The sequence below is a fragment of the Thunnus albacares genome, chromosome 11, assembly GCF_914725855.1.
Source record: "Thunnus albacares chromosome 11, fThuAlb1.1, whole genome shotgun sequence".
NCBI lineage: Eukaryota > Metazoa > Chordata > Actinopteri > Scombriformes > Scombridae > Thunnus > Thunnus albacares.
This window is the reverse complement of record NC_058116.1, coordinates 13701012-13726754: the sequence shown is the minus strand read 5'-3', so window position 1 is coordinate 13726754 and position 25743 is coordinate 13701012. Positions and strand designations below refer to the sequence as shown.

Genomic DNA, 25743 nt, shown 5'->3' with positions numbered 1-25743 from the left:
TGGCCACCAACCCACAGCCCAATTCTCAGTCTGACACAGACAATAATGGCTCTGAAAAAGTCAGAAAATGATGAACCACCCATTAACATCCAATTGTGACATTAAAAAAAAAAAAAAAAGACAAAAATAAAACATTGGCCCTTCACTTTCAGCAAAATCTTAACATTTGCCGAACCCATCATGACAAAAAAGTGCACTTCGCATTGCTCTAGAAGAAATTGACTGAAAGGGAAAGTCCAGAAAAACAAGACTAGGTCAAAGCCTAGTGTATGGCTGGACCATGTCAGAAACACTAGAGGGCTTTTCATTTGAGACGACGGATACAGGAAGTGGCGACACTCGGCCGAGGCGACCGATGAAGTTAACTTCATCACTCAGTCGACCAATGGTGTAACTTCATCACTCAGTCAATCAGTCAGTCACAGACTTTCACGTTTATAGGGCTGGCCCGCTGTGGTCCAACCAAAAAAGGCAAATCAAAGTGGTGACATGTTAGTCTGAAGATAACTTTCTTTTACATTAGATCCCAGTAAGCAGAAACAGACAGACATACTGCACACTGTTGAAGCTCAGCCCACAACACAGGCTTTTCAAATCCGATCAGCTGGTAGCATTAGATGGGCTCTGAATTTTCAGTAGATTGATCAGAGGGAAAGTGCCACAGAGAAACCATGGTAATGCTAAATAAACTAGTTGTTTCCCCCCCCACTCGGGTCTGCATGATACTCTCTCACAGGCATGGTTTTGTTGAGTCTGTGATGTCCCGTTCCACATACAACATGAACTTAAAGCAGCAAACCGAGCAGGAGACTGACGACTGCTCCCTCCCGGGTTGTTGACCAGATAATTCCCTGAATGCAGGTAATGAGGCGCACATTTCTTCCATGGCTTTCAGTGATCAATGGAGGACAGTAAACCTGCTTAACACATCCGTCTCAATGTCATTTGTGACTTGCTGGAAAAAAAAACAACAACTTGATGTATTAGATATGATTGGCCGAGTTGAGAAAGACTGTATTAAAAAAGACGCTGATGAGACATGCACTTCATTTAAAAAGAGGTCTCGTCATGGATTATCAGCAAAGATGTGACAGCTCTAGCCATTAATGAGCCCCTACATGACGGCAATAAAGTGTACTGTATATAAACATATATACACAGTATATAAGTCTGTGTATTAATCTAATTTACATATCTTTACATTCTTTAAATTTACATCCAAAAAGGGAGAAAATTCTCTTTGTAAACCACACTTTTCACATCTTGTCCACAAAATGACATTTTCTAATCTTGAGTGAATTGAGCAGGTCATTTTAGGAGGTTAGGACTATTTCTTGGCAGGATTTCCTTTTGTTGACCTGATGTTAAATGTGAGCTAAGGACTGCCTTGTAGCGGCACATTCAATTTTGACTTTCAAGAGTCCATCTGTGGAAAATAGACACAAAAAAGTAAGAAGTACTCTTGAAACAAACTATTCTCCGCTGAGGAGAGGTTCAGCACTCTGTCAACAGACAATACCAGTGCTTCAGTATTGATGTTACTTTCAATCATGTGTCCAGTTAGTTCATTTGGACATTAAGTAACATTTGCTCAGAGGGATTGTAAAACCACAACCCTTTCTTTCAGAATTTGTTGCCTTTCACAGCCAAACATGCGTGTCTCAGTAACACTTTTCTCTTTATAAAACTCATCTTTGTGTTTCCATCCTTACAACCCGATAACAGCTGGACCAGTGGCCCGGAGGGATCGCAGCACTTCCTCATTAGAAACCTTGTAAAACACGGATGCACCGAGGGAGTTGGATTTAGTCCAGTCTTGGGGATCTCTTACCGGCTTCCATTATGTCTCAAACAGGCGCATCATAAAAAACACACATCAACAAACTGTAAGGTGCACTGATTTCAGTTGGTGTTGGCTCCTCAGAAGCTACTCCTGTCAGTGCCCCTGACAAAGGCACTGGCAAAAGACTGGAGTTGGTCCCCGGGCGCTGCACTGCGGCTGCCCACTGCTCCTAGTGTGTGTGTATAGGATGGGTCAAATGCAGAGGATCAATTTCCCCACGGGGATCAATAAAGTACTTCTTCTTCTTCTTCTTCTAGTCATCTGGTTTTAATCCTTTGAGGGTTTTGTTTCGCTCCACCTTACAGCCCCTCTTGAGCAAAGAGTGTGTTAGCTGATGTCAGAAGAAGGCAATCTACTGCACATTCCAGGATTCATCAAAGTCATGGTGGCTATTTTCGGAGATCAAGAACACATACCTAGAAGGTAAAGGATTAAGTAGTATTAATAATACATTTCAAGCAACATGTCTGTATTTTACTTGCTGTTCTCAAAGTACCAGTCATGAGATCTCTCAGCCAGTTTTACTTGCTGCACGTGTAAATACTTAATCAGGAATAACCAGTCAGTCATCACAATGGCAAAAGGCTTACCGAGCCGTCTGACGCACTGGCACCGACTTTATCCCCGGTGCTGTTCCAGCACACCTCGAAAATACCACCGGTACCCCTGTAGCTGTGCACTAAGGCTCCAGTCTGAAACAGCACAAACAAATGAATGTCAAGATTTCCATTAGGTTTAAGGAACCACAATAGCTTTTTCTCCCTCTGCTGTTTTGCAGAGATACTCACCGTGGTGTTCCAAATGTGGACACACTTATCGAACGAGCCACTAGCCAGGTGCTTGCCGTCGGGGCTGAAGGCCACACTGTAGACAGGTTCCTGGTGCTTTGTCAGCGTGTGAATACAAACCCCCCGTTCAACATCCCACAGTCGCACAGTCGAGTCAAAGGATGCGCTGTGGGTGAGGAGAAGACAAAGAATACACAAAGCAGACATGAGAGCAGCACTACAGATTTCTAATCTTCGTTTCCAATAGATTTTGTAACATAAAAAAAAACAATAATTTTAGGAAAGTCTTTGTCAGAGTCATAAAAATGACCAAAAGCACTAGCAAGATGCTTTCAAAATAGCATAAAATAGTGATTTCATAATTTCCAGTTGGAATTCCTGGTGGGGAATGCTGGCAGCTTTTTTAGATGTGGTGACTGAAGCCCAAAAGCTCACAATCAGAAACAAAGAAAACAACACCTATTTGGAAGCTACAGGTTGTTATCATCGTTTGTGTTTTTTGTTTGTATCAGAATGGCAATTTCATAATGTCAAGGTGTCAAAAATCAATGAAAAACATCATCTTTAATCAGTGCTTCTTTAAGGGGAAAAAAACAAAACACAAAAAGGTCACAATTGACGTGCAAAAAAAAAAAAAAAAATCTGTGATCTTTTTCAAAAAAAGTGACAAACTGTGGGCATCTATGACCGTAAAACTGAGACACTGCTGAAAACAGATGATGGTAAAAAAGAGGCTGATTTCACTTCATACATCTTCATCGCCAAAGTATAAATTGGCAGGGCTAAGCTCCTTCGGGTGTCCTTGGCAATAAATGAAAGCGAACTCAAGGGGATATTATGGAAAGAGCAAAAGTGAACTAAATCCAATATGTATTGCTCACTTACTGCTCAACGGTGGCATTTACTTAAGATTATGATGTTCCCTCCCAGCTGTGCTGATAATCGCAGTTTTATTTCCAATGTGAATAATGGGCACGTATGCTGGGTTGACAGTGTGGGCTGTAAATTCCTGTGGTATTTGAACTAGAACATTTACACATGCTTGCACATCTGGGTCAGGGTGTAAGGCTGTGGGCCACTGACAATTACTAGCAATGGGAACTTTGTATCTACTGATTGTCAGACTATGACAAGTGACCTCTTCCCATACACACATATAGACTCATTCACCACAGTAACACATGTACATACAGGGTTTATGCTGAGAACACAAACCTCAACTTTTCTCTCTAAACTGAGCAACGTTGGTGGTTGGTCTCTATGAGAGTGAATGCTTCAAGCTATGCGTGAGTGATTTCTCACCTGGCCAGCATGATGTTGGAGTTGGGGTTGTTCGTGCCGGGGCCTGTGGGACTCCATTTGATAGTGTAGATCTCTTTACTATGAGCCTGGAGGTCGTGGACACAGGACTCCTGCTTCATACTCCAAATCTGTGTAAGAAAGTGGCAGCGACAGAACTAAATACAAATCACCACTCAGGTTGGCTGTCTTTATAACATCTGAGGCTGGAGACAAGTCTTACCTTTAAGGTCATGTCATCTGAGCAGGAGGCAAGCAGCATACCTGATGGATCCCACTTAATGGCATTAACTTCATTCTGCAAAACATAACACCTGTTGGTATCCAAGGAGTAAGACAGTATGATATGAGATGTGGTCAGAAGAGCAAAAATGGAAAAAGCTGCTCACCGTGTGGCCCTGAAAGGTCTTGAGGGGCCGGTCGCTGCCGAGGCGACATACATGGATGCACATGTCTGTGCTGCAGGAGGCAAAGGTGGTGTTGTTCTGCCAGTCGACATCCAGTGCTGGAGCTGTGGGATTTTTGAATGCACAGGTCCAAATTTCATTACGGGTTGGGTGCACAGTGCACAATACAGCCACAACTGAGCAGGAAACATTTTGCATTTGGATTTGTTATCCACAATGGTATGCTGTCATTGTTCTGTATACATAGTGAACTCAATTTACCTGAGTGAAAAGGGAACTGCTGCTTGGCCTCTCCTGTGTGTGCATCCCAAATGATTGTAGTCTGGAAAATAAAATGGAGCATCTCAAAACGAGTGTGCAACATTTCTGCGCAAATCATTATACGGAACATCTCATATTATAGATTGGAGTCTCTTGCCAATCTGGTGTGTGTGGGTTCGATTTGGATTTTTGTGGACATATTGAGAATACATTGTTGTATTATCAAAAGACAACAAAAATACACAAAATAACTACTGCAACTACTGTCTCTATTGCACAAAAAGTTAAGAAATGCATTATGTGGATTCCATTTTGTTTCACTTAGATAATTCATGAAGTTTGGTAACATGTTACAAAAATGCTATGATGTCTTATGTGAAAATGAAATATGAAAATATAAAATGTAAGGTAAAAGATGAATAATCAGAGTTCTGTGTGTGTGTGTGTCTCCCCCTTGAGTTTATGCTGTAAATAAACTTACTAATAGCGGTGCAGTTTGCATTGTAGTTTATGGATGGAAACCAGAAAAATGATGTGTTACAGATTGATATGTTGGCTGGTGATCAAAGTTAATTTCGAGCCCTATTACTGTCAAAGGAAAAAAGGTAAAGATGTTATTATTGAAAGTCACAAATCCATGCTTGAGCTCTCATGAAGTACCTTATCTACGCCAGCACTGAGAATAGAGTTCCCCTTCTTGTTCCACTTGAGTGCAAATATGGGCCCTTTGTGCTGCCCCAAGGTGCTTGCCAGATTTCCTAATGGATAAGAGCCATATCCATTTCTTTTAGAAAAGATCCTTCAAAAAATTATCAAAAGGTTGCATCATTCACAATAACAAAGGCATAAAACTAATGACAGAGGACACAACGCTGTGCTACAACAATGGAGGACGTACCATCTTTTGTCCATATCCTGGCATATCCATCATATGAGCCTGTTGCCAGGAGCGTCCCCTCGCTCTGTTGGATGAAAAGATAAAATTGTTACTTAACTGTCCTCAGCTGCACAGTCTGTTTATCACATGGTTAAAGTAGAAGAGCATAGATGTGGATGGTTGATTTGGCACTTACATTCCAGTCTAGTGAGGTGACATCTTTGTTGCTGGGGACATCCTGGCCACCTTCTCGGATACAATGGCGCAGCACCAGCTGGGTGGAGTTGGAGTTATTTTTCTCGTTGAGGTTCCAGATCCTGGCGGTGGAGTCCCCCGAGCTGATCAGAATACCAATGTAGCAAGAGAGGAGATTGGGGGGGGGGGGGCAGGGCGGGGGAGGGGGGTCAAAAGATTGTTGGAATATAAGCTGTCAGCGATGGTTCTTATGAAATCTGTCTTACAAAGTTAAAGCCAAAGCGTGCATACATTACAGCATGACTCACCCAGCATGAATTAAGATCTGTTTCAGCACCGACAGAGACTCACCCTGAGGCCAGCAGATCGCTGACAGAGTTCCAGGCACAGATGAACACTTCAGACTCGTGGCCTCGGAGCACTGTGGCTTTACTGGCTGGTATCTCCACATCCACATCCATCTCCATGGGCTCACAGTGGTTATCTGAGAGTGGGTGTTCACACGCAGATGGTCAGATACACGCAGACACACATACATATATATATGCACTAAACACACATGCAACACACCTATACCTACACTTGCCAAGCGAGCTTTGGAGTAGTACAAACATACTGATGATAAATGTACCTCTAATGAGTATGTATTGTTTCACAAATGAAGTGAAGCTTTAAAAACAGGAAGATATCATCAAAGAAAATCAATAATGTGTGTTTGCTGGTAAATGCCAGTGTTATTTTTATCCATCTCTGTCTGAAAATATTGACCCACTTGGAGCGCATATACTTATCACATTATAATGAGAAACCAGTCACAATAAAGGATTTAGCCTTGAAAATATGGAAAAGCTTAATGTGTTTCTACAATTTCAAAGCCTTCCAGTATCCTCAGACTGTGAAACCTTACTCACACCTAACCCTTCCGGCTGCCATCCACACCTTTAAATTCAATTCCTAAGTGATGTGCTGGCACACAATCAGCCACTCCAATTCCCCTTTTCTAGTGATCCACCTGATCGACAACAGAGAGGAAGTTAAAAAGCTGCTCATGATTGCACATTCTGTGACCATCATTTGGCTGTTTTTGTTTCTCCGTGTTTATAATTTTAACATCTCATCTGAAGTAGAAAAACTGTGATGGTTTGGTAGATGTAATGCAGTCTGCTTCCTTAAGACGTTACAAAGACAAAACACAGCACAAGGAGAGCAACTCCTGTCTTCCATGTCTTTCAATTTATTCCACTGTTTTTTACAGTACAGATATTACACTATTTTGATGAGTATGCTGAAACTTGGAAGAGACTTTTTTTTGTACTCAGCTGGAATATAATCTTAACAACAGGAGTTCGTATTATCTTGTTACCCGTCTTGATTACTATCTGATCACATAATTATTTTACAAAAAATATGTCAGGTCCTACTGTGAGATAATGGGGATATCCACATCTTGGAGATTCAACTTACTCATGTTGTGAGTGCCATTCTCCTCCCCGTTGACAGTGGCTTCTCCGTTCTTTGGTGCATTGGACTGATTTCCAGAGGTCGAAGCTACCGTGGCACAAGTGGCCTGCTGCTGGGCTAATCTGTCGCGGAAGGCCTGCTGCCGCGTCTGCACCACATCTGGCATCACTGCGTCGATGAGTGACAGCGACTCGATTGGCCGACCGTCGAAGACTGTACCGTCCTGTCAGGGCAACAGCAATTACCAGCACATAATGAGGAGATGTTATTTTTAATTAACAACTTGTCTAGAGTCATGTTTCCCATTCATCAATCATAGAGACGAAGAGTGTTTCCTAAATAGCATCCTTCTACAAACATTCTTCAATGTTTCTTCTACTATAAAGATGACTGTAAATATTAAAAAGCATTTCCAAAGAACTTAGTGTGTTGTCATAGAGATCAAAGTCTGTCTTTGTCTCATTAAGCAGTAGAAAACATCTGTGGGAGTCAGTAACAGCAGGTCCCTGCCCTCACCTCATTGATGCTGATTTCTGCCTCCACATACTGAAGCCCTTTCTGCAGGATGGAGATGAGGGCTGCAGGGGGCACTAATGTTCCATTGATGTTAGACTGGCTGATGTGGCTCTCGATGCCAAAGGTGAATGCTGAGTGGGAGAAACCTGAAAACAAAACACCATTCATATTCATTAATGGGACATTGCCAAGCAAAAGATGTGCACAAACACAGCAAACATATTCAAAGACATGTCTTGTCTGATCCAAACAACGCTAACGGTAACTGTATACAAAAACACGGTTATCACATCTTAAAGAGTACAATACAGCATGCCAATGTCAATGTTGACCTTTTAGGCTTACTAATAGATTGTATTCTGCCAGATTGCTTCACAGGCAGGCTCAATAAAGAGTAATAAACAAAAAAACGCAGCATGAGCATGCAATGTTTGACCATACATAACACAAAAATGTAAGCATATTATGTGCTGTGTCTTTTGAAACGGTCTATGCATGATAATTGCATTTTCTAGACATGGTCAAATTAGATGTGGATGGTTAGCAAAACCAAACCCTGTAATACTAAAACAAACTCAAAATATCTGCAATTCATTTATCAATCCCGAGTAAAAATAATTTATTTTAAGTATAAAACAGCATCAGTGTGTAAAGCAGATCTTTGTGAGACAAACCTGATTCTTGGAGGTATCTGTAGACCAAGAAGTTCACTTCGTCACTGGTAATACTCATTTTAGCCCAAAGAAACAGAGGAGGTCTGTTGGAAGGCTGGGCTCACTCCTAAAGATATATCCAAAAAATGGGAAGTAAGATTAATAAATAGGCACAACGTCTGCAGACAGCACAAATCTGTCTCTATCTTTGCCTAGTGATGCAGTCACGTGCTGACATACTTTAATCAAACACAAACACAGGACAGCCCTGACTTGTAGCCTGTCAGTACATGCTCCCTCTTGTCTTACCCACTGCTGCATTAATCTTTCCTTTAACTATGTGAGTGGCAGGGTCACTTTACATGTGAGTCCATGTCTAGTACTGAAGGCAGGTATTTCCAGACTTTCTTCCTCTCTAATGGGAATGTCTACATCCATTTGGCTTTAACAGAGAACTGAATGGTGCTTCCCATTAGTGACCCAGCTGACCATATAGATGGAAGAAGCCCTGATAAAGCAGTAAGGATATTAAATGCCTATCTACTCCCCATCTGGTGATTTACAGAAGAAAGCAAGAGGCCGATTATTCATAGCAGCAAACCTCACCTTCCCTTCTGAGTAATTTTCAACAAATAGAGGTGTTTAAAAGACTTTATGTTAACATTTCAATTAAGATAGTCTCAAAACTGAAGGGAGCTGAAGAAGAAAAAAAAAAGGTAGTTTAGTTTTTGTCCTCAGGCTGATGAACACTGCAAGAATACTGTAGAGCTCATAATTTCCCAATGACTCAATCATATGCTTTAGCACAGTAGGGTAAATGGAGGTGGAAGAACGTTGCTTATAAACCCCCCAAAACACAAACACAATGTAAACATACACAAATGTACAACACATACAATAAGAAATAGAATGGTCTATAAAAAGGTTCAAGTGAGAAAAATGGAAAGGAAAAATGCTTAATAAGAGAAACAAACTGCAGCCTGAGAATGAGTCATCATGACATATGTAACTACTTCCTACTTTCCAATGGGGAAATAAAGGGACAAACATTTTGCTGAGAGCACAAGGAGAAATAAAAAACTGGGGATGGTGTCAGGTATGAAGACTGTATGGTTGTCCAACTTTCACTCCAAACACTGCCCAGGCCCACTCAAGTTGCCCTTGGTAGCATAGCAACAAGAGATTGAGCAAAATAGACAGAGAATAGTGTTGTCCCAATTACCAGTGGGCATACAGCCAGAGGGGTTGAACATGTTACTCAACATGAATTATTCACTCTTTCACCTTGGTATATTCTTTCAGATGGAGTCGACCTTTATTGTACCACGGCACACATGCTAAGGACTGAAATTAGAACTACTTCTGCAACTGGTGCTGCCACAATGTGAAGATTATTGTAATTTTTAGAATAGGTGCTATTAGGTGCTATTAAGTTACCGCTGGGGTGAAAAAAAAACCTGCAACAACTGCAAAAGAAGAACAAAATCTCACAGTAATATTACTACACATACTGGATTCATCTGTATGTTTTCATTATTGTTTACATCAATAAAACAGACAACAAAACACTGAGCTTGTCTACCTTAGCTATTGTGCCCTGATTTAACCACTGCCACAGTTCACTTTAGCTAATTAGCTTATATATGGGACTTAGAGGGGCTAGCCACATCAAAGCAAGGGGGGCACTGTTCCCAAGGCCGCTACAACTACATACCAAACAACTGGAAACATAATTAACAGGCAGCCTGGAGGGGCTCAGGTCCCACTGGGAAAGGGCAGCAGCAATAATCCTTCTATCAGATGGGCCCATGATGCCACCATCCATTACACTACTCCCTGGGCATCCAGACCTCCTTTGACAAAACAACGTGCCTTCCAGGAAAACAAGACGAAATGCTAACCTCTGCAATAGCTCTAAGGTTTATCCATTCTGAAGTGATAAGTGGAGTCAAAGGCTGAAGATATGATCCCTCTGAAAAAAGAAACACACAAAGAGGGGGGAAAAAAAACAACACTTGCTTGTAAAGGCAGCTGCTACAAAAACTGTTTATACAACACAGATGTACCATGAAGAGGTAGGAGATGTATACTGTAGATAATATTCATCCTATGACATAAAAACACATTCCCCTGAGTGTTGTTGTGGTAATGTTGTGATGTAGCTGAAAAAAAAAAAAAAAGGTACAGGAAACTTAACTTAAGAATCATGTTATGCTGAAAGATGTTGCCAATATTAAATCTACCCACATTGATCAGTATAATGCAATACAATTTATACAAACAGACTATTAGTTTTAACCTGGCGTAACTTGGTTTTCCCAATTAACTGGCAACTAGGTGTAGGTATACATATAATTTGGATGCAGTTTCCTCTGTGGATTTGGTTGCTATGGCAATATGAATCATTTCACACATTGTAAAAAAGGAGAGAAATCCCACAGCCATTAACTGTATGTTTCAGCCAGATGAGCCGTCAACAACACAACCTGGAGATACTAGAGAGCAGCAAGAAACCGAATTAAAAGTGTTCTATGCGGAAGGAGCATCAATACATCTGAGGAATGAAACCAGTCTATGTGTTACATGCACCAAATCGATTCAAACCCATCAGTGGTAAAACATGGTCTTTATGGTCACTGTGCATGTATATGAGGCAGAGAATGATGTTACAACTGTAACAGTAACATTTACCAGTCCAGTGTGTTTTCTATCCAGTTCTGAGTGAAATTCACACTGCATTTTAAAGTTGAAAATCTTTCCAAATGAACAGGTTTCTTCTTTAATAGTCCTTGCACTTTAAGTTGTCGTTCTCTCAGATAGCGGATTAGACTAATGACCTGTTAATGGCCAAGAAAGCCCAGGAACAAGTAGTCCTTCATATATGGACCTTTTTATCCTTGTGGTGACGAAACACAGAGACCAAAAAAATGAAAATTAAAAAACGCAAGTACAAAAACTACATAAGAGCAATTAACAGTTCTTGGAGCATTTCTAAGAGCTGATGGCAAGACCTCTGACACAACTAGCATGTATTTCACAATTAATTCTTGACTTAGTTTCCTGTAGCTTGATGTTCTAATTTCCTGCCTGAATTACATTGTATTACAACTGAGTAACAATTATTTAAAAGGCATGTCACACGCAATTTATCAATACACGCGCTGTCTCTTCACATAAAAACCTTTTTAAGAGTACAACCAATATACAGCTATAATGGCGTTCACATTTTCAAATGCAAACAGATGACAAAGACAATAGATGGAACAGACAAATGGAAACCCTAATGGGGCAATGATGAGAACCCCCTGCTTTGCTCATCAGGCTAATTAGGGTTAACTTTAAGACGTTTACTGCACTCTTGCTGCAATTACTTGACAGTGTAAAAGTACCCCACCAGTTCCCATACTTGCAACTAAGTGCATTGTGGACTGAAGCAGTGGTCAAAGCTGAAGACTAATAAAAACCTTCATACGGTTACACTCTGTCTACATCAGACAAATTTCTGTTGCAGTTTTTAGCCTTCCGTCTCATGTGCCTCATGTATTTAATAGGTTAAATTCTGTCTACGTTGGTCATGTTACTGCTCCTCACTCACTTTTACAAACGTATGTCCTAAGCCCAAAGCAAACACTGTGGTTACGTGTGTATAAAAAGACACCTTGGTCGCGGTTACTCACGTAAAACATGAGTGAAACAAAAGCCGTTGCTCTGCCTGTCTAGATAGCTGTATCAAAGTTGAACCGCAATTGTTCCATCAGATGCAAGTGAGTCAGATAACTGAAAAACTGAAACGCCTCCTGTGCTCGAACGCTGACCTTGTATAGTCCCCTATCAGAGGCTACGCTGCAGGGCGTGCTGAGTGACATCGACTTGGATATGTTCCAATGCAGCTCCGACAACATCAATGAGTCGGCAGAAGTACTGACGAGCTTCATAGCAGCACCAGCCAACGTTATCAGCCCAGGGTGACAGTTTGGTCATTTCCGAACCAGAACCCGTGGGTTGATGGATGCATGGATCATCTGTGCTGCTTTAGGCTGGGCATGCTGCTGCTTGCAGCTCAGGACTTGCTGTTGGAGATGTGAAGAATACAAGATGCCGTCCTACAGGTTGTGACACGCGTTAAAAGTTACTAAGCGAACTCCATCCTAATTAGAAAACTATTATAATTGTTGCCAGTGAGACACTGAGAATTATAAGTACAAAAGATACATATTTGAACTTATACGGTAAAGAACAGAACTGGCTCACTACAAGTAGTTTGAGCAGGGTTATAACCATGGAGAACAGCTATCAGTTACTAAGAGTTCAGTGTGTAAAACAAAGGTCACGGTGTGAGTTCTCGGTAGAACCTGACAGGCTACTCTCATCTTCCGGAGTTTGCATGTTAACTGTCATCACAGACGAACTTCAGTGCTAATGAGGGCATTTTGAACATGCACATTAATTAAAACTATTCAAATGTATTAAGTGATAAGGACTGAAATGATTCGTTCATACAACACTTTGTCAGTATGCAAATTCAGTTTTGATATTGTTTGGAGTTTAAATGAAAGGGAATGATGTATGAGGCAAGAAAATAAGATAATATGTCCATAGCAATATGTAAACATGATTTTAAGAAGGAACTGAGAGCATGCTCGTCAGATCTTTAAATAGATTAGAAATAACATTAATTGATTGGATCAGCAAAATGCAATCATTTTAAAGTGAGCTTGACTTTTAAAACTGTATTTGTCAGCTTTCAGATGCCCTGATTAAAACAAATTTGCCACTGCAACTAACTGTTTGAACAGCACTCTAAATAGGGCTTGTCATGTTAAATCATCCATCCATCAATGAAATCAAATACAACGCTTTTCCGACAAAAAAACATTTGAATGCAAAAATAATGGAGCAGTGAGAACTACATAACTAGCCATCTCCTGCACATGCAGGTTTTTGAAAAGAATGATGTTGAAAACCAGCATACCAGGGACCCCATTTTCTCCTGAACAGTCACCTCCTGACAGATGTGCAAACAAGACCTGGAAACAGCAGCCATTTTCTCTTGAACTGCTCTGCTGAGTAAAACCCGCCTTTGAAGCTTCTGGTAGGGCTGCAGTCTTGAGGGGGAGGGGGAGCGAGCCAGAGAGACAGAGACAGAGAGAGAGAGAGAGAGAGAGAGAGAGGGATGGTGGAATGGGAGCAGGGTGATAAATAATGATCCCCACACAGGTAATCACAACCATTATACAGTATAGACCTTTTTTTTTTTTCACAGCAGACATGTTGACTTATCATAGCATGAAAAGCACAGGTGGAACTGATAACATTAACAATGTCTCAGTTCCAAGTGTTCAAGGAAGCCATACTGATGAACCATCAGGGTCATGAATTTGGAAAAAGGAAATGGGATTCAGCCGTCATTAATGTTATTGAATGCACCTGTGTTTTTCTTACACTGACGTGTCAAACTTCCGGCTAAGAAAAAGGTCTATTCTTTGCCTCTGAATCACTTAGCGACAGCCAATGTAGGTCGGCAAACTGGGGGAGGGGGGATGGTAGCCTTCAGTCTCTCTAGGGGGAAACACTTGTCCCACGCTTGTTATGGTAGCAAGTGGCAACACTTACCAGAAACATCAGTATTTTTCAACCATTTTCCCATCTTTTGTGTCTAAGTGACAACAATTTTTGAAATTGGTCCAGTATTGAGTGAGAGCGCTGCAGCTGGCAGCCGCAAAGCCGTCTGCAATGTAATCTGACGGGGCGATTGCGCAACGTAAAATGTGCGTCCACTTAAAAGTGCTTGTTTTTGCCACTGACAGGCTCCAATTGTTATTGCAAGTGTCTGACAACATTATGGAAAGGATCCCTACAAAGCAATAACATTTTTTTTCTTTACCTTTCGCTTGATCGGGTCTTTTTTTTTTTTTTTTTTTTTTTTTTTTTTTAAATTGTGTCCAACCAATCTCGCTCAAGTCTCATTCTGAAGTCTTGTAAGAGTTGAGTTGTTTTTGAAATCAGCTTAATATTCAGCCATGACAGAGTTGGAGAGAGGAATGCCAGGAGGAGTTTGTTGTGTTGGGAGTACAGAAAGTGTAGCTTAGTGTTACCTAAAAGATTTTCAAAGTTGCTGCCGACTTCTTGGTGGAACAACTCTGCCCCCCCATTCCATGTTTGTACCTTTTATACAGAACAGCGCAACATTCACGTCTTGTGTAAAAGGGGATAATGTTTATTAGGGGTGGCCAACCGTGTGCCATGAGAGTCTGCAGGTTTTAGCTTTACCCACTGATTAACACTCCTTTCAATAGTGGGGAAGACTGGAATTACCTGCTGAGCTGATCAGCTGGAAACCTACAGACTGATGGCCACCACTGGAACCAGTGGCCCAAACCCACTGGTTCTTTCAGCAGCAACAATGAGAAAGGTCATCAAGGTAACACATTAGTGAAGGTATTTAGTGCTACTACAGGCACCGATGCTGCAAGCATGCAGCAGTGTTTGGAGTGTATTATTCTCTTTCAATAAATAACTGTATGGACAGTGACAAACAGTGAGGATCACTGAAAGGATTCATCATGATGGCTTCTAATCAGGAGCATCAGGACCTAAGATTCACCCACACGCTGAACCCATTAGTGTCAAATAAAAATGAAAACTCCCACTTGCCTATTGGTGTCATTTGATATTCTCTGTAGAAACCCAAGGATATCAGCAGCCTAACATGGTTCAAAGGAGAGAACTCGGCTGTTTTTCCTATTGACGTGGACAAGTTACATACATAAAAGGACACCTACAGCAATTTCTGAGTAGAGTGTATGAATAACAAGTAAGGAAAATGAGGAGTAAAATGATATAGATATTGTCATTACAGGGACAAAACAACTTATGTGACGTGTATTCCTCCATCAAAAGTCAAGACTACAACTGAAACTAAATATGTTCATATGAGACATTTTACATAACCCCTACCTCACTACAGCATTATTAATAACTATGCAGTGTTGTGACGACTTATAAGCTTTAAAACTAAAATGAGCAACATGCCCAAACAAACGTAGATTTTTGTGATTTTTTTTTAAAAAAACTCTTTTTGGTCCAGACATCAGGTAGCCAGGTCATTTTAGTTGCCTAAACTTAAACATACATTAATTATCAATGTGGTAAATTTATGAGTTGATTTTGGAATGGTTACATATGTCATTTTAGTATGAGGTCTTCTTGTATGTACCATTAATTCTTTAATATGCCAGCCATGGTTAAAAATACATCATGGGGTAAGGAATAAATGCGATTACTGACCAGCTACGTATAAAGACAGATTTGACAGTCAACAGGTTATTGCGGGGCATGTCAACACTTTGCCTGATTTCCTGCCTTAATCTGGTTTCTTCGAATAACCTGGTTTCTGTGCAAATGTAAGCACACAAGGAACCAGTCGCCGCAGGGCCTGCATGTGTATATGACTGTGTGGGGGTGGGTGGCAAGAATATACTTTGTGTGGAAGAGATTGTGGGACACAGAAAGCTCTTCTAAAGCTCAGCACAGTACACATACAGCATAAGATCTCCCGTCGTCTCTTTAGAGAGCAAAGCGGGAAAAGCAGCCTGAGACATGCTGCATGTCCTTTGTTACTTTGGTCAAGGACAATAAATTACAACCTTTCATTCAGCAATCTCACCATATCACTGCATGTATAGATAAAAACAAATTGTGCATGATAGTTTATTGCTCCATATTAACCCATCAAGGACACCAAATGAAGAACTGAGCACATTCCTTCATGAATAGTAAAACAGAAACTGGTGCTTCAAATCTAGGCCAGTGCGGGACAATGTGACAGGCCTTACATACTTTGTACCTTTATGCTGCATGATATGATAGAGAGCCACAAGTTCCTGTGTATTGCATTGGAAATAGAAAGTGACTAATCTGTACATTTCATCAAAAATAACAGACTGAGTAATGAAGACGACGGAGTGTACTGGCTGTGTTGACATATTTTAGATGTTACCAATTTCTCCACCACTGAAAGGAAGTGAAACTATTACATCTTTATGGGAATATAGTGTATGTCTTAGTTTATCGTAAGTGCAGTTTCACTGTGAGAGAAAAGACAACTAAGCATTTAATGATTTTAGTCATTTTTATTTGGTAGAGGAAATGTGCGTAGTGTACGTCTACATTCATTCAATAGCAAGAAAGATGTAAGTGCCCTTGAGATTGTAATTGTCAACATAAAAGCCTCAGCCAGGCAGTTCTTTTTTCAGCAAGATGAGGATTGCACAAATAAGCTCTAAACACAGCGACACACCAGTGTGGGCAATACAAGTGTTGCTATGGTGACCGGAGGATCTTGCCTCTCTGTCAACAGCTGCTCATGCCACCCTAAACAACCCCCTTGCTCCTTGAGCTTTCCTTCCATCTGACTTCAGGGTCAAACAAACAAGGCAGAAAAGTGAAATACTGATCTTCATTCTGAGCCGTCTCTCGACTTTCTTTACATAGCATTTACAATACGATACTGCAGACAAAAAGATTTCTCTTCATAGTGTCTGTGACTGTACACATGGAATAAAAGTTTGGGAAGTCTTCTTGTAAATAAGGAGACAGGAGAGTGAACGTATTTTATATTAATCTGCAATTTCAGAGATGATTCTTTGTAATTAAAAGCTGACCTTGTAATATGTTGCACCGCACTGGTAAGAACTACACACGCAGTACATTATATTAAGAAATGATTACCTAACTCTTGGTGTAATTATACATAACTAAACAGTGCAGGTGCAGACTGATAGACCTGCTGTTATAGTACCTCGGTATTGGATAAGATGCATGTACACTTGGTACATGTTCATGTTCACCACTGCTGGCGTGAGACTGTGGTATGAAGTTGACAAGTTTCAAAACTACAAAGAGTAGGAAATTACAAACTATGCAGACGCAAACATGAAACTTTCATTGGCATTTCACAGATGGCCGTTCTGTTTTCGGAGCAGTGTGCTCAAAGCCACAATTCACGGTTCAGCCGTTAGACTGAACTCTGTATGTCAGTCGTAAAACTAATAACTGCAAATCCATCAAAAGAACTTTACTAACTTGCGTGTACAAGTGCGGGAGAGAGGTCAGTTCAGTAACATGCAATGATGTAGAGGTCCTCATGACTCCACTCAGTTCCGAGGAACCCGAGACATGACCCGGGACCTGAGTCATACGGAGTCCAAATTACATTGAGTCTAATCAGGTCAGGTAGGGTCTCGTTTTACTGCCACGGGTCTTGGTTCTGTGTGTCAATACGTCTGACACACAAATGGATCAGTGCATTTTCTCTATCAGCTCTGACCACGTGGTACATCATATCTGCCTTGGGAGAAATTATTTTCAGAAATCAGTAGCCTGTGTAAAAGATAAATGGTATTATATGACAATTATCTTTTGTAATTAATTTCACATATATTTAATTGGTCTGAAACAGCTTATATCTTTTATCTCTCAATCACCCAGCTTGGCTACACAATGAGTTATTATTGGTGCAGGAGATGAAAATAGGACTTTCAAATGTTTCTATAAATGATTCTTTGACGCATGTAAACAAATTATTTTTGAAACAACTTTCTATGACTTCACATTTGTTTTTAGAGCATTATTATGCACTGTTATAGCAGAAGCTTGTTGACTGATAGAGTCGACAGAGTCGATCACATTTTGGACCAGGTCTAGACTGTGCTTGGGGTCACATAGGAACGGGTTGGATTGGATTTAACCAATGAAGACTTCCACCATGACGCTCAATGTGGTAAAGGTGAACGCCGGTGAAGAGCCTGTTCACAGGTCTTGGGGAGCACTACTGCATATGGGCAAAAAAGTTGCATAAAAAGGCTTTTGTGGCTCCAGACGGAGCTGCACGAAATTTGATAAGTTGCCTCAAGTGAATTGAATGCGATCTGATTAATGTAAAGACCACACACACTATAATAAGATGATGATCACTCATTCCTTATACTCTAACCACATGACTGAATAAATGAATATCCAACAAAAAATACAAAAAAACAACAAAACTTTATATAGAGCATGTGAGCTAACAGGAATTAAAGGAGAGTCCCAACTTGACATCCTGTGACTCAATGTTTGCACATGACAAACTTTATAAAACAGGCAGCAGAATTCACTCTCTAATAAAAGGTCAAGTTTTACTTGATTGAATTGATTAAGGCTTAAAAAGCTAAATAAGTTGAGTGTTTTTAAGATATTTTGGGGGAATTTCATGCCTTTCAATATAGTAACAGTAGAGAGATGACAGGAAACGAAACGAGAGAGAGAGATGGGAAACGACACGCAACAAAGGTCCACTGCTGGAATCAAACCATGTACGTTGCAGTTATATAGCATGCATCTTAACCACAAGGCTACCGGAGCGCACTAGCATAATAGGTTTTAAAATCCATCAGTGATGTAGCCTGTGAGAGAATAAAACAGTCTTCCTCCTCATGATCATAACATTTTTAACTCACCACTGTTGTTCTCTCTGCTCCCTCTCACACATAAGGTGCCAAATATCACACAAGCATTAGTGGTTCTTTCCATAAATGTCCTGTCATGTCTGAATGAAGCCATAAGGAACGTACACTGAGAACTGACTCTTCAGTGAAGTAAGAAATATCTTGAGTAAGAAATGAACAATATTTATATATTCAGAGATTCCGGATTTTTCAATGAGGAAGAAGGTGTAGATGTCATTTTAAAACTTTCTAACCAGGTGATTGAACAATATAAGACAAATTATTATTCAAAGAAGAGTATTTTTATATACTTTAAAATATGGGGATAATGGAGCACATTTTCAGACAGTCTCTCCTACAAGGCATTCATCGCGTTTAATTGGGTAAAGCAGTGATGTTGAAAGGTTTTCAGTGTAGTGAGTAGTGTAAATAGTCTCAATCATCTTCAAGATCATCAACAAGATTGATGCATAGGCAGTAAGAAAATGGTGACAGGTAGATTTTTTTTCTTTTTCTCAGCTGGGTTTCTTTTATTTATTTCTAATGATTTCAACATGGATTTATTGTTCACGATGTAGCATTATCAGGGGAAAAAATAGTGTCCCCTGGACATGTCGATTGTGAGTTTTTCAGACTTTAATGCGTCAGAGACACAGGAAGCATACCTAGCAACATCACTAGTAAACAATGAAATAAAGAGCTGAGGGGAGACGTTCAAACCCTGCCAACTTTATCACCTCCACACAGCTAACCAATTGCTGAGGGACTAGGTGTGAATGTCAGCTTCAGAAAGTTGCAGAAATTGTCAGATGTAGAATTCATACCTCTTAATCTTAAAAATGTAACTGTCAAACCAGAACGCACAGATGTCATACACACACTAAAAATCAGCAGAACCTACCCTTTACATGGATGGCCGTTTCTCATCAACTTTGAAATAACAGAACTGGAGATCTTGGGTCATTATCATCAAATTTATGACCTTTTCCCCAGTAAAACTAACCAAGTTGATCTTTTTACTGCTACATCCATGCCTGTGTGTAAACCGGAAGTGTTGAGAAGCAAACACAGCATGTACTTTCACAGAGCAGATTTTTACTCCATAAAAAGTCCCCTGGAAAATGGCTAGTACAACTCACATGCAAAAATCGTGGTATTTCTGAATACCATAACTATGTGTGTGTCTGGGTGACTATAATAGTGACTATGCCATAAGCCTATAAATGAAGGAAATTAAAAACGAGCAATAACACCTGACAGTTCAAAGGTCTAGGGGCACTGTATCAGCCACAATATTACAGATTTAATGTCTGAAAAGATCATCATATCAAACGACCCAAACATAAAGTGTATATAAGAAATGTTGCAATAATTATTATCTCAGTAAATATATTACAATATAGCCATTAATGTTTGTCATATTCAGTCAGACTTTTGTTTTTGTGTTTTCAACAGATGTATGCTCTGAGATATTTAATATCTTACAATTTTATTAAGAATTGATCTTATATTGGCATGAGAATTTTGTCCCAATGTGATTAGGCAAAGACATGTTCGTAAAAACAAAAATGTACAAGCCATAGTAGACAAAAGATGTTGATCCCTGAACTCATGAGTTTAGTTGTACTGAATCTGAAACGCGTTTTTCTTACAATATTAATATTTTTAAATGGCGTTCTCTTTGTGAGTACTTTTTCACATTTACATTTTCGCTACTATCTTCACTGCTACACAACTCATGAAGCAAAGTGACAAGATAAGTTTACGTGGCTGAATCAGGAGGGGGTGAAAGATGAACTAATAGAAAAGCCATATTCCCTTTAGTAGACAGGTTTCAGACTCTGGCATGCATGTGCTTGCACAACTTCCTGAACAGCCATCCACCAGTAACAGTAGCTCCAAACACTTTCCTTCTGAAAAACTAGTTAAAAATGACAGACCCTGGAAAAAATGCTTGTGACTATTGACCGAGCATAACCTCACACAGACAGGTGTGCACTAAAAAGTGAACATGCTCTATTAAAAATAAATGTAGTCTTAAAACAAGGGTACTGAATCATTGGTTATGTTGGGTTCAGACACAATAGAAATAGAAAGTGATTGGATGGTAGACACTGATACAGTTGGAGGTTGAACACACCCTTAAAGGCAAATGGCTTCCTCCCTCTAGTTTTCATTTACAAAAGGACAGAGTCCTGGCACAACAGACACAAGTTCACACAACGATAAACAGAGCCGCCCTAAATCCAAAGTAAGAGCAAATAAATAACTATAGCCTTGAACTAGCCAGTACTTGTATGGATGTTATTTCAGTGTAACCTCCGGTCTGCCAGTTGGCTGGTAGCCCATGCACACTGCATGTCCCTTTTGGAGGGATAGAATGGCTCACCTCCCCCCATGGCCTATCATAAATAAATACTGCTACAGAAATATTTGGACAGCCCGATACAGAGCTTTACAGCAGCAGAAGGCTGCCATGGGCTTTCTCAGGGACTCCCTTGCCCTACTTATGAGCATGGGATACATTTCTGTTTTGAACACACAGTCAAACACTGTGTACCATGGATTTGCTGTTGTCTCTTCAGTGCCTCTCTGAATGAACAGTAGTTTTGTTAATAGTGACTTATCTAAAATCAATTTAGAGCCAAATGAGGACTGACTACAGGCCATCAGATGAATGAATTACGATCCTTCACGTATTGTAGGAAATCAGCTTATTCCAGACCTAAAACCGCAAACAGCATTGAAACCAAAGACAATAGGTTTAATCTCAAATGTCACTGAACAAGATGTAGACAGACAATAACCTGTGGGCCAACAACATTATTCATTAATGCCCGCCAATGACTCAGTACAAAGGTTCTGTGTCCATCTAATGAAACACCAAATTAAAAAAAAGACAATAAAAGCCACCAAGTACAAAATGTTAACTTACTCAAATTTCATGAAGCATTGAGGAAACTTAAAGCTACTCACTTTGTAAAAATGAGACCACCAAAGAGAGGTATTGATAACTTTTGACAATGACGCTAACATATTTAGAGATCAATTACTGGAAAAGGTAAAGTAATCCGAAGCATGCAATTAGGACATAATAAAACCCCTATTGTTCTTTTAATAGGTGGCACTAAACCTGTTCTTGCAATGACTGCCTTTAGGGTTCAAGGCAAATCCTCAACTCTGGTGACAAAACTGGTCAACAAACTGGTAGAGCAGGGCGATATGGTTGAAATCAGTATCACAATATTAACAAGAATATTTTTTGTGATTCAAATAGTCTATATATTGTAATATGGAAAACATGCAAAAACCACATGGTCAAAGTGGTGTTCACTTATCAACACACACAGTGAAACGCACTGTTTCACAGTACATTTACATTCAAACATGCAAAACAAGTTGACCTTTGTTGACTACAGTTTGCTTGGAGTCATTCATTCATACAAAGGAAATTTTTTAAAACCCTAACATTATATAATAGTGCTGTCACTTTTTATTCAAAATTAGAAGTTCCATTCGAACATGGAAAAAAATAACTAATTCCCAGTCCGCCCACATATTTCATGATCATGAATGAACTTTCACACCCAAAATTTACAGTGTATAAGCCCAACAAGCCATTCTTTGCACCCTAGCAGTGGAAGTGCGTAAAATGAACTCTACCCTATTACTGTTCTGTTGCTTAGTGCAAAATGCAGTGTGGTGAAGCTGTTTGCAGACTTTGTAAAACGCAACTGTCTTACGGTAACATTATCAAGACAACAAATCTGTCAGTCACCCATCAGTTTATCACTCAACTGAGGCATATTATTGAACAGAGCAATGTAATTTGTACAATAAACAATTTAAATGTTAGCGATAATAAGATAACTCGACCAGGCTTACATATTGGCCAATACTAGCTCATTGCATGCGTATCGTATCGGCGTACATATCAGCCAATAAAGCAAGAACTTTAGTTTTATTTGTAGTTTATTTAGTATAAAACGTCCTACCTCATGTGTTTCTGAGTTGTAATTGTTAAAAACAACAAACAAAAAACAAATTAGGTTGTGTAAAAAAAAATGTTTTTAATCACCCATTACATCATTATTGAATTATTGGTAAAAAACAAAAAAAAGTGATAGCCTTATTACGTAATCATATCTGGCTACGATATACTATAAATCGAGGGAAAGACACTGACTAAATAATAATATTGAAATATTGCCCATCCCATATTCTTTCTTCATATATAATGAACACAACCATTGGTTGTGAATGGTTAGGACTATACGGAGTTATCTACCTTATAACTAATATCTTACAATTTAAAAAAAAAACCCAAAAAAGGCAGTAGCAGCATCCAAAATGTCACATTAAATCCAGTCAACACCTTCCCACAAAAAAGGTTCCTCCCAGTGTAACTTCACCCCTGCCTCCATCTGATTTCAGTAGCTTAAAAACACTGACTGATATTGTGAACAACCCCACTAGGTCAAGAAGAAAATGGGGGCATCTCTTTGGCATTAAATATTCAGGCCATTGAATTAGAATCAGGTTAACACAGCATTCAAACAGCGGTATGTTTCTGCTGTTATACACTGGAATCCCTCTCGTGAACAGAGATAATGAACACTTTGATGTTCAGAAGCCATGTGAGATATCTTAACCGTGTCTGTACATGCTGTATCCCATTACTCCCTGAACTACACATAACAGCCAGGGCTACTCACTAGAAAATAAGGAGAATTTTATGGGTCACACAATATTCCTCAGTCTATTTAAAGAAGTAGACTGCTTTATAAAGTGTCCTGTGAACATGTGGAATCACCATGGCTTCATATTTAACAGGGTTTCTTTTGATAATTTGGTAAATCTGCTGTGCTTTTAATACAGTAACATCTGACACAGAGTCAGGAAACAACTTAACATTGTAGTTATCCAGTAACATAAACTGTGCCTTGAAAACTGGTTGCAGTGTATAGTACAGTTGACTGTCCTTCCCCTCCCCCACTCATGTGCAAGATAAATATGTATCACTCATATTTCAGCTTGAATAAAATGACTGAAACTGCACTGGTGCAACTTAACGTGGTGAAGGTTCAGCATTGCGCTATTTAGGACAAAGTAGATATCCTAGTAATTCACCAAAATGGGACAACCTTCAACCTCTGAAACTTATTTGATTTTGCGAAGTATTAAAACAGAGCTACCAAGATTTTAACATGAGTGGAAACAACTCACCACAACTAACCAGTGCCAGAAAAGTGAGATGTTTGCATAACTAACACAGAAAAAAGGGGGGAAATTAAAAGACAGAAGTAGGAATTTCAACACACACGTGTGGAGTCAATGGGTGACTAGTATGTGTGCCGGCAAATCTCCTAATCAACGCCATAATCACCAATTTCAGAAAGTCATTATCCTCTTCGCATAAAACCCACACATAAACAAGACGCAGCATTGAATGCAGTGCAGCTTAAAACCACGCCACTCGACTTTCTTTTACCGGCTTACCTTTTATTGTGAGAGTGAACTCGTGGTGTCCGCCGCCACCTCTTCCTCTTCCACAAGGAGAACCCTCCAACTTCAGTTCAAGCTAGCAACGACTTTCCTCCCATTTCGCTTATCGTCATACTTCAACTTCCGACCGCTGGTGTATGACTCACTGTCGGCTAATTTGGGGCGCTAACAAAGCGTAGTCGCCCAGACACACAAACACACACACACACATATATATAAACACACACACAAGTGGCGGTAAAGTTGGAATAAACCCGAGTTTCTGTGGCTGGGGCTGCAGGCTACTCTGGAGTTTCACCGTTCACTGAGAACAGCAACGTAAAGAGACAGCAGCAGGCGCTGATCGGCAGCGGGAGAGAGATGTAGACAGAGAATAGAGGAGAGAGAGAGAGCGAGAGTAAGGGGGGGGGGACTAACTGACCTTAAACCTGAATATTGAAAACACGGCTAACCGTTACTACCAGTCGTTTCATATCCGGTATATCTCATCGACCTAATTGGCCGGGTGACGTACTACTAGCTATCTCCACTACGAGCGCTTACATAAAGAGATTAAAGTGTGTTGTCGTCCTACGTCTGGTTACAACGGCTGTGAGTCGTTTCCACACACCAGCTACTGTATGTTTGATACAGCTAACTTAAACGGGTACTTAAAACGAAGCTAACGTGGCTTAAACTTTAGCAGAAATACGCATTTGGTTTGTACAATTAGCACGCTCTCGTAAAACCGTGCTAAAGTGTAATATGACTTTGATGTTTTTGTTTTAGTGTAAGCACTGAGCTGAGATACAGTCGAGCATGTTGCCTATCCGGCCTCTGAGCCACTTCCCCTCCCCCACACTCCACTATTTTTCGCCTGCCCGGTCACACAGCGGTTGATTAATTCTCCTTTCGCCTTGCTCAGTCATTCAGATTTGGAAAGTAAATAACAAGTTGACATCATTACGGCTCTACACTGGTGTGACACATTCCTTTGGTTACCGTACACACGGCAGTATGTGCGCATGACATAGCCTGCTACAACTGCTCCAGGCAGCCTGAGTTGTATTGTACTGTATATTTTTAGTTGCATATATAGCCTATAAGTATAAGAGTGTAAGCACATTATGTTGTAATCAATAATTACTTAAATAGGGCCATTGCCTCTAAGGACATTGGGGTCATACACTCTGTAATTCTTCTTGGAATTTCTTAGAAAAATTTAGTTATTTTTTCTTCTTGTTTTTTAACCTGCAGGAGTTTAAAATAAACGGTTTATTGAATTTGGTGCAATTTTATTCTGTTTTAAAAGGTAGAATTTTATACTTTTTTAATTGTGTTTTGATGTGTTCTAATGCATTTCGTAAAGCACCACTGAACTACCTTTGAAAGGTGTAGAGCTGCAACAATTAGTCGATCAATAGATCTATTTTGATCATCAAATAATCGTTTCAATCATCTTTTAAGCAAAA

At 39.9% G+C, this 25743-nt stretch overlaps 1 protein-coding gene across 1 annotated transcript; it reads right to left on the bottom strand.

Annotated features, from left to right (window-relative positions):
- Positions 1-1353: 1353 nt before the first annotated feature.
- tbl1x (transducin beta like 1 X-linked) lies at positions 1354-25204 on the bottom strand. The gene is made up of 15 exons (XM_044366008.1): positions 24287-25204; positions 8322-8427; positions 7648-7793; positions 7135-7354; positions 6022-6154; positions 5672-5813; positions 5497-5560; positions 5259-5356; positions 4599-4659; positions 4320-4441; positions 4154-4228; positions 3934-4061; positions 2632-2797; positions 2434-2535; positions 1354-2259 (listed from the first exon to the last, which is right to left on the bottom strand). The coding sequence occupies exons 2-15, from the start codon at positions 8377-8379 to the stop codon at positions 2233-2235; spliced, it is 1542 nt and encodes a 513-aa protein (XP_044221943.1). The 5' UTR covers positions 8380-8427; positions 24287-25204; the 3' UTR covers positions 1354-2232.
- Positions 25205-25743: the final 539 nt, after the last annotated feature.